This window comes from Propithecus coquereli, unplaced genomic scaffold (assembly GCF_000956105.1).
Source record: "Propithecus coquereli isolate 6110/MARCELLA unplaced genomic scaffold, Pcoq_1.0 Scaffold372, whole genome shotgun sequence".
NCBI classification, from domain to species: domain Eukaryota; kingdom Metazoa; phylum Chordata; class Mammalia; order Primates; family Indriidae; genus Propithecus; species Propithecus coquereli.
Window position 1 is genome coordinate 897,479 of NW_012149419.1, and position 10,800 is coordinate 908,278.

Consider the following 10,800-nt stretch of genomic DNA (forward strand, 5'->3'; position numbering starts at 1 on the left):
ACTTATCTCCAGTGAGACTGGCCTTTATCAAAAAGTCCCAAAACAATAAATGTTGGCGTGGATGCAGAGAGATAGGAACACTCATACACTGCTGGCGGAACTGCAAACTAGTCCAACCTCTGTGGAAAGCAATATGGAGATACCTTAAAGAGATACAAGTAGAAGTACTGTTTGATCCAGCAATCCCATTACTGGGCATCTACCCAAAAGAACAAATGATACTCTATAAGAAAGACCCCTGCACCGGAATGTTTATAGCAGCACAATTCGTAATTGCAAAGATGTAGAAACAACCCAAGTGTCCATCAATACGTGAGTGGATTAATAAAATGTGGTATATGTATAACATCGAGTACTATTCAGCTTTAAGAAACAATGGTGATATAGCACCTCTTGTATTCTCCTGGAAAGAGAATGTCTTATTAGAAGACATTCTACTAAGTGAAGTATCCCAAGAATGGAAAAACAAGCACCACATGTACTCACCATCAAATTAGTATTAACTGATCAACACATAAGTGCACATATAAGAATAACATTTATTGGATGTTGGGCAGGGGGGAGCGGGGAACGGGGAGGAGGGGACGGCTGTATGCATACACAAAGAGAGCGATGCCCACCATCCAGGCGATGGACACGCTTGAAGCTCGGACTTGGTGGGGGAGGGAGGCAAGGGCAACATACGTAACCTATACATCTTTACCCCCATAATATGCTGAAATAAAAAAAAAACAAAAAATGTTTTTCAGTCAAATGTTGTAGTAATATGAGCAGTTATAATGTTTTTGCATATAAAGTATTGGAACTAAGAATAAAAACAAAAGTCTTGGGCTGGTGGCTTTTTCTTTTTGAATGTGTGTCTATATATGTTTACTAAGTACAAAAGAACTAACTTGATAAAATTTAAGGTATATATGGTTTATAGAAGTAAAGAATATTAGATATGAAGCCTTCTTATCTAGCATTACTACAACATTGCTATCTTGTGATTATCGATTTTAGTTCTTGGAAGCTCATTATTTTATGAAGACTTTGGATTTTCTGTGATTGTATAAGGGAATCATCTCAAATAGAGCTCAAAGTAGGCTATCTATTTAAAGGTAAACGTTCATTTGGTCTGGGAGAAATAGTGACACTCTCAGTTGAAACAATGCTTAGGTAACCTAAATGGTAGATGTCAATGTAAGTTAGAACTAATACTTATTGGGAGATGCGCTTAAGCTAAAGGAAGAGGTTTTATGGTGTTATATTAATTGTAAAGTATGGGAATGAATAGAGAAGAGATTACTCAGGAATATTGCCAATTTAGAGGGCACCGAATGGAGCTAGGATGGTGGTCACAGACTGATGAGTTTCAGTGAAAGCTTAATTCATCAGATAAGTAGATGCCACTTGGATATCCCAGGTTAAAGTCAGAAGAATGAAGAAATGTAAGTACAGGTGTTTATGTTAAAGTTAGAAGTTCCTGAACAGACCTATATCAAGTACTCAAATTGAAACAGCAATAAAAAACGTTCCTAAAAAGAAAAGTCCCGAACCAGACGGTTTCACAGCTGAATTTTACCATACGTACAAAGAAGAACTGGTGCGTGTCCTGCAGAAATTATTCCCCAACATCGAGAAGGATTGAATCCTCTCCAACACATTTTACGAAGCCAACATCACCCTGATACCAAAACCTGGAAAGGAGGCAACAAAAAAAGAAAACTACAGACCAATATCCCTTATGAATATAGATGGAAAAATTCTCAGCAAAATTCTAGCAAACCGAATTCAGATGCTTATCAAAAAAATAATCCATCCCGACCAAGTGGGTTTCATCCCAGAGATGCATGGATGGTTCAACAGATGCAAATCTATAAATGTAATTCACCAGAGAAATAGAAGCAAAAACAAAGACCATATGATCCTGTCAATAGATGCAGAAAAAGCATTTGACAAAATTCAACACCCTTTTACAAGAAGAATGCTTAACAAAATAGGCATAGACAGGGCACACCTAAAAATGATAGAAGCCATGTATGAAAAACCCACAGCTAATATCATACTGAATGGGGAAAAATTGAAAGCATTCCCACTTAGAACTGGAACCAGATGAGGTTGCCCTTTATCACCGCTTCTATTCAACATAGTGCTGGAAGTCCTAGCCAGAGCAATCAGACAGGAGAAGGAAATCAAAGGCATCCAAATGGGGGCAGAAGAGGTCAAACTGTTGCTCTTTGCTGACGATATGATCTTTCATCTAGAAAACCCCAAAGAGTCTGCCAGGAGACTATTGGAATCGATAAACAAATTCAGCAAAGTTTCAGGTTACAAAATCAATGTACAGAAATCAGCAGCATTCCTATACACCAGCAACAGTCAAACTGAGAACGAAATCAAAGGCTCAATACCCTTCACAATAGCAACAAATAAAATAAAATACCTAGGATTATATTTAACTAAGGAGGTAAAAGACCTCTGCATTGAGAACTCCAAAACACTGAGGAAGGAAATAGCAGAGGAAATAAACAGGTGGAAAACCATACCATGCTTGTGGGTTGGGAGAATCAACATTGTTAAAATATCTATACTACCCGAAGTGATCTACAGATTAAATACAATCCCGATTAAAATACCAACATCATTTTTCACAGATCTAGAAGAAATTATTCCACGCTTTGTGTGGAACCAGAGAAGACCTTGTATAGCAAAAAGAACAAATTGGGAGGCATCAATTTACCAGACTTCAAGTTGTACTACAAGGTTATAGTAGCTAAAACAGCATGGTACTGGCACAAGAAAAGAGACACAGACCAATGGAACAGAACTGAGAACCCAGATATAAAACCATCCTCATATAGCCATCTGATGTTTCACAAAGCAGACAAACACATATACTGGGGAAAAGAATCTCTATTTAATAAATGGTGCTGAGAAAACTGTATAACCACAGCAGAAGATTGAAAATGGATTCCCACCTCTCACGTCTCACAAAAGTCAACTCATGATGGATAACAGACTTAAACCTAAGGTGTAAAACCTTAAGAATTCTGGAAGAAAATGTTGGGAAAACTCTTCTAGACATTGGCCTAGGCAAAGAATTTATGAAGAAGACCCGCAAAGCAATCACAGCAACAAGAAAAATAAATAAATGGGACCTGATCAAATTAAAAAGCTTCTGCACAGCCAAGGAAACTATCACAACAGTGACCAGACAACCTACAGAATGGGAGATAATATTTGCGTGTTACACATCCGATAAAGGGCTGATAACTGGAATCTATATAGAATTCAGGAAAATCAACAAGAAAAAAATCAAACAACCCTATCAAAAAGTAGCCAAAGGACATGAATAGAATCTTTTTCATAGAAGGTAGACTAATGGCTAACAAACATGAAAAAATGCTCAACATCTCTGATCATCAGGAAAATGCAAAGGAAAACCACAGTGAGATATCACTTATCTCCAGTGAGAATGGCCTTTGTCCAAAAGTCCCAAAACAATAAATGTTGGCGTGGATGTGGAGACATAGGAACACTCCTACACTGCTGGTGGGACTGCAAACTAGTACAACCCCCGTAGAAAGCAATATGGAGATACCTCAAAGAGCTACAAGGAGAACTACCATTTGATCCAGCAATCCCATTACTGGGCATCTACCCATAAGAACAAAAGACATTCTATAAAAAAGACATCTGCATTCAAATGTTTATAGCAGCACAATTCACAATTGCAAAGATGTGGAAACAACCCAAGTGCCCATCAATACATGAATGGATTAATAAAATATGGTATATGTATACCATGGAGTTCTACTCAGCCACAAAAAACAATGATGATCTAGCGCCTCTTGTATTATCCTGGATAGAGGTGGAACCCATTCTGCTAAGTGAAGTATCCCAAGAATGGAAATACAAGCACCACATGTTCTCACCATCAAACTGGTATTAACTGATCAACACTTAAGTGCATATATAGTAATAACATTCATTGGGTGTTGGGTAGATAGGAGGGGGGAGGAAGGGATGGGTATATTCACACCTAATAGGTGCAGTGCGCACCATCTGGGGGATGGACACGTTTGAAGCTCTGACTTGAGTGTGGCAATGGCAATATATGTAACCTAAACACTTGTACCTCCGTAATATGCTGAAATAAAATTTTAAAAAATATAAAAACCAGAAAAGAAAGAAAACAAGTTACCTAAGTCGCAAAAAAAAAAATTTTTTTTTAGAAGTTCTTGACACAAAATTTTGGATTAGCCTCTCATTACAGAGAATTAGAGTAGGAGAGAGCAGTCTTTATTTTCCTAGTAGTTTGGATTGGTTAGTTAGTTGATTGATTCGTGTATGGAAACCTAATTCCTGTCACTCATGGATTTAGCACCTATGATTATTCTCACTTTCCCAACATGACACAATTTCTTTCTCTACTGGATCATTCTCATCAGCATGAAAATATGATATACTATCACTTATCTTAAAAATCCCTTCTATTCATTTCTTTCTTTGTTCTCCTTTATGACAAAACTCAAAAAGAGTTTTTTTTTAATATTCACTATCTCTGCTTTCTTACTCAGCATTTTCTTTTGAACCCTTTTTGGTCAGGATTTTGACCCTGCTGTTCTACCGAATAGACAATAAGTTATTGATTTATTAGAGTTTATGATTATTAGACTTCACCACTTCTTGGACAGTGCAAGGCTGTCAGTGTTATTGCTGCTCCTTTAAATGTAGTGAGTTTTTTTCCTTCTGTATTTTCTTAAGATTTTTCTCCTTGTTTCAGATTATCATCAGTATTTCTGTGATGTGCTTAGTTGTAGTTTTCTTTGTATTTATCCTGTTTGGAGTTTGGAGAGCTTCTGGGAAAATTGGGCTTATATCTTTTATCAACTTTATTTTATACTGTTAAAGGCATTAGTAGGGCAGTTGGTGAAATTTTGCTGTAATTTAGATAATAATTCTGTATCAGTGATAATTTCCTGCTTTTGATAGATGTATTGTAGTTATATAGGAGAGTGTCTTTGCATATAGAAAATACACATTGAAGTTGTTACTGGCAAGAGGTATCAGAACTGCAATTTATTCTCAGATGTTTCAGGAAGAAAATGTGTGAGTGTATTTTGGGTATTCTTTGTGCTAATGTGTAACTTTTCTGTAATTTGAATTTATTTCAAAATAAAAAGTTATATGTATTTATTTACCTCACAATTAGCTTATTAGCACACAGCCACGCCTATTTGTTTACATATTGTCTATGGATGTGTCACATAAAATGGCAGAATTAAGTAGTTGTCACAGAGACTGTATGGCTTGCAAAACCTAAAGTAAAAAATACTATCTGGTCCTTGAAGAAAAAGTTTGCTGACCGCTGCTCTAGAGCGTACTCTAGTGACTTTTTCCTTCCCCTGTAGTCATACTACTCAAATTCCTTCATTTGAGAATAATGTGTTGCTTTTCCTTCACATATTCCCCAAATAAACAAGGAATCAAAATCAACCAGTAGGTGGAGAGAACCCAAAACAGCAAGCAATAGTTACATATTCCAGGGTGAGGATGAGAACTAATTTAATGCTTTTCACAAACAGTACTTATTGTAAGGCTAAAAACAAGAATTGTACAGAAATGCTGTAATCTAGTAAGTAAATGTGTTTCTCACAGGGATATGGGTTAGCAATTTCTAAACCACTTTATGTATGCACTTTATGTATGCATTTAGCAAATAAGTAAACATATTGTTGGTAATGAGAGCTGGGTTTCTTACTGTTGGAGAAAGAAGCTTCAAATAAGGAAAGAGGAAGGCTAAAACGAACCCTGTGGTATATGATTGAAATCAGAGGTATCAGTATAAACTCATGTTTTTTTAATATCTCTATACAAATAGATTCAGATGTGTATATTGTGGATTAAAGTACATACATAGAGTTCCTGTTATCATTCTGTGAGTTGATTGGGTGGTTCTTGTGATGTTGTATTGGCTGGGGTGCTGCTGTAGCAGTTAACTGGGGGCTCAGCTGGGCTGGAATATCCAAAATGGCCTATGCACACAGTGGGCAGAGGATGCTGTCTGTCAGGGAGTACTGTCAGAATGCTGCCTAGGTGTGGTCTCTCTACCTGTGGCTTGGGCTTCTCATGACATGGCAGCTGGATTTTTAAGAGTGACTGTCCCAAGAAACCCAGGTAGAAGCTGCAAATCTTTTTGTGACTGAGTCTCAAAAGTTATGCCGTGTCCCTTCCACCTCATTTTATTGGTCAAAAAGCAAGTCACAGAGCCAAATTCAGGGGGAGTGGATTAAACAAGGGCGTGAACACCAGCAGGTGTGGTTTACTGGGGGGAAGGCAGACATCTTTAGAGACTAGCTGTCATACTGGTTACTACATGTATTATTTTTTGCTCTTACATGTTTGGTTCATTTATTTAGATTAACTCTTTGAGGATAAGTACAATACCTTGTATTTCTTTATATTCTCCTCAGTGTGTTACACAGTGCTTTACACATGCTATTTAATAAATTGCCTAGTAAATGTATTGTTGCCTTAGGATTCTAGGAATGCTAAAAGCCTGGGCTGTCAAGAACTAGAAGAGGGCATGAAAGCACCCAATGATTGGACTTGGATTTTGGGCTGGGCCTAGTGGTGAACTTGTTTCAGAAAGAGGCATATTGCCTACATGGAGTTAAGGGTTAAGTAAGGAAGCTGCATTCTCATACTCATATGGGTGCTTTAGGACCCCTTTCTTCTCATAGATACTTGGTTTATAAAAACCAAGGCTATTTTCATATAGCATTTATTAGTGGGGAAGCAATTTCCTTTATTTTACTGGACTTGGCTCGCAACTGACCCAGGGACTTTGTGGGGCTGAACCTGTAGTCTAGTGTTATTTTCTTTTCTTTTCTTTTTTTTTTTTTTTTTGAGACAGAGTCTTACTCTGTTCCCTGGGCTAGAGTGCTGTGGCGTCAGCCTAGCTCACAGTAACCTCAAACTCCTGGGCTCAAGCCTCAGCCTCCCAAGTAGCTGGGACTAAAGGCATGTGTCACCATGCCTGGCTAATTTTTTTTATATATATATATTTTTAGTTGTCCAGCTAATTTCTTTCTATTTTTTTGGTAGAGACAGGGTCTCACTCTAGCTCAGGCTGGTCTCGAATTCCTGAGCTCAAATGATCCGCCCGCCTTGGCCTCCCAGAGTGCTAGGATTACAGGCGTGAGCCACCACGCCCGGTCTAGTGTTATTTTCAACACTAGCTTGGTAGGGCTAGAGCAGGCAAAAAATTACACAGATTGTATGTAGTAATTTGAGTTTTAAAATTTGCAATTTAAATGTCTGTTACTGGAATTATTATCTAAATCCCAATAACTTGGAGGTAAAATTGTGCAACTAACCAAGAGAAGATTTACTTGAGCGCTATCTTTAGGGAATGAAAACAGGATTTTCCAAAACATTTTATGCTACAGAGAGCTTTCAGTGGAAATATATAGCATGTCTGTAAAAAATGACCTGTTTTACACTTGGACCTGTTGATAATGTAAGGAAGGGGTGGTGCTGATAGACATTTGTGCTCTTTAGGATACTTTTTCAAACCTTACGTTGTATTTATTCTTAAAATAATTTGTTTATTGTTAAAGTTGTAAAATTCATTCTTTTTAGACTTAAAAAAGACTTATGGCTTTCTTTTCTCTGTTTAACCATCTTTTAAATCCCAAATTAGTTTTAAGTGCTTCCTTTCTGAGAAAATGTGAGAAATAATGACTTTGTCAAATATATTCTATATGTTGACTAATCAAATATCTAATAATCTAATAAATATTCTCTTTTCCATACATAGGCTTCATTCCAGCGCTCCAATAGTCATGACAAAGTAAGGAGAATAGTCGCAGAGGAAGGTCGTACGGCAAGAAACCTAATAGCTTGGAGTGTTCCACTAGAAAGCAAAGATGATGATGGTATGTATTAAAAAATTAGTTTAATATTCTGTTGTAAATTAGAAGGATATATTTAGTCCTAAATATTAATAGTAGACAGACTGAAAACTGTTTACAATTAGAAGTCTTAGGCAAATTAGTATGTATTAAATAAATAATTTTTATTTCTTTTATACATAAATGGTTTTATAAAAGTTAGTTTTGCTATTTCAGATAGTAATGAAATTGGGTTTGTTATGTTATTATGACTGGCAAATTAGTTTTTTTAAGTTATAAGAGATTTAGATTTATCTCATTATTAGTGATGTTAACTTGAATCATTTGGTTAAGGTGGTGTCTGCCAAGTTTCTCCACTGTGAAGTAACTAATGTTTTTCTTTGTAATTAATGAGTAATTTGTGTTAAGATAGTTTGAGTCTATATAGATATTGCTTCTGTTGAAACAATGTACCCACAACTTTTAGCTTCCATTGATAATTCTTGGCTTATTATTACTCTAGTGGTTGCAAAATGGTGATTTGCTAACTTCGTCATTCCTTCGACATTTATTAATTGGCCTTCTAATATACTAAAGAGCCTTCCCTTTTCCTCTTTACTTTTATGTATGTATATATATGTTTATAAATTTAAATTTCTGTGGACTCATGGCTTCTTATGGTATTTAAGGGATTAGAATCCATTACTCTATTTTGATGCTTAAGTTGTTCTAGATTTGTCTAAATGGGAGACCCTTTAAGTTAGCTTCTATTTCCTTTGGACATGTTCTTATCATTGTCTGAGAACATCCTCATACAACAAGATGTTTCAAGCTAAACAAGAATTCACTCATGTTTTATTTTTTTAATTTTATTTTTACATTTAATTTTATTTAAAATTTTGTTTTTTAATCTTTATTTTATATATTATACAGTTTACATTTTATATCGGTTAGATCTCTGATCCATTTGTAATTTATTCTTACATATAGTGTGCAGAATGGATCTAATTTTATGTTTTTCTTTATAGCTAAGTTGTCCCAGCATCACTACTGTAAAGTCTATCTTTGCCTCAGTTATTTGAGATTCCCCTTTTTGTGTAGATTGAATTTCCATATGGGCTTATATTCTATTCCACTAGCCTGTTTATCTAATTCATGTGTGAGTACCACACTGTGTTAATTTTAGAGACATTTTAGTATTTCACAGTATCTGCTTGAACGAATCCTCCCCTGTGGCTTTTTTCTTAGTCTTCGTAGCTGTTTTTAGAGAGGAGTTATTTTGAGTCACAAAATCTATCAAATAGACTGAGGAATTGAATTTATCTTTTGAAATTCAGCTGCTTACTATTTATTTCTTTGATAGAAATACATATCAACATTATTTACTACAAAAGTAAAAACATAAAACATAAAGATGTTTTATGGTTACTGTGAATTATAAATATTTTTTATACAAAATTTTATTTTCCCATTTTCCGTGGGTTATTCATAACACAAAATAGTCCAAAAGGTGTTTTTATTAACGTCACTTCTATTAAAAAAACATAAAAGGAAAGAAAATACAGTAAATCACACATCTATGCATAACCCGATTTTTCATAGAAGTACATAAATAATTGACCAGAACAATTTTAAAGCTTTATATGTGCTTATTGCAAAATAATAAAACTATAAGCACAGAGAATTAGCACTTTCTGAATATCTATAATAATGATGACACAAGAAGAAAGTTAACATTTATGAGTTTTGGTAAGGATTATTTTATACTGGTAAAATTTTGCCACTGTGTATTTATTTTTTTTAACAGCAGCTTGTTCTTGTTTTATGGCTACAATATATACTCAGATGTTTCTGAGGATAATAATTCCATTTTTAAAAAGTTCTCTTCTTTATATTATTTCTGTTTCTAAGCTGTTTTTTCTGCTGGATATTCTAAAAAACCTGTTTGGGTACATTGGTGCTAGTGCTTCTTCCAAGCTGTTTTTTTCTGCTGAATACTCCAAAAAACCTGCTGGTACCATTGTTCCATATAACAAAAGGATGCATGAAGGGCTATGTAGGTTATTGTAGAGTTCTCTGGTTATCCCTGGTAGAGCGGTGGGGGAGTCCCACTTACATCAGATAAGTCGTTAGTAGGTATGTATGTGTTATGGCTCCCTTCACTTACACTGCTTCAGGGTACCTAGTCCCAAAATTATTTTGTAGAAAGGAAAATTATTCTTTTATACATTATAGAATTTTATTCTTGTTTTGAATTACTGTCAAGGATAGAGTGTTTACGAAACAGTGGTTAGTCTGTCTTATAAAAAAGAATAAGTGAGTAAAATCTATCTGACCGCAAAAATATGAAGAACTGAAAACCTCCCTTTTCAAAATGAAACTCTGTATTTCATAAATCAGATAAACTAATTAAAATATTGGAGTTTTATATGGTAAAAAATAGTCTTATTTTTATTGTCGAAATAAAATTCGAATTCAGAGAAGTTTTTCTAGACTTGTATATAAGTTGAGGAGTACCAGTAACTGGACTTTGTTTTTAAATTGTTGGAGTATCTGACTTCTTTAAGAAGTTGATTTATTCCTGTTTTGAGACAGCCATTCAATAAAAGCAGTCTCTGGGACTTTGGAAATTTGCTTTTTTCCACATTAGTTCATATTGACCGTGAATAGACTGTACTGTTCTGTATTCTCTGGAAAGAGGTTATGTGTTAGTATGCCTGAATGATTTGCATAGTTAAGTTTTATATTATCTAATTGCCTATAGTTCTATTTTATATTGTCTGTCATTCTGTATATGTACCTATTTATTTATTTTTTGTTGTCTTGAAGGAAAACCAAAATGTCAAACTGGTGGAAAATCTAAAAGGATAGTTCAAGGCACTCATAAAACTACTAAACAGGTACAGCATATATAACTTTT

At 35.0% G+C, this 10,800-nt stretch overlaps 1 protein-coding gene across 1 annotated transcript in view; it reads left to right on the forward strand.

Moving 5' to 3' along the window:
• Nucleotides 1-10,800, forward strand: part of SCAPER (S-phase cyclin A-associated protein in the ER) — a 329,861-nt gene that overhangs the window by 46,543 nt on the left and 272,518 nt on the right. The window contains exons 3-4 of the mRNA XM_012651860.1: nt 7,808-7,925; nt 10,710-10,780. Of these exons, the coding sequence (XP_012507314.1) occupies nt 7,808-7,925; nt 10,710-10,780 (189 nt within the window). The remainder of the gene's footprint in view (nt 1-7,807; nt 7,926-10,709; nt 10,781-10,800) is intronic.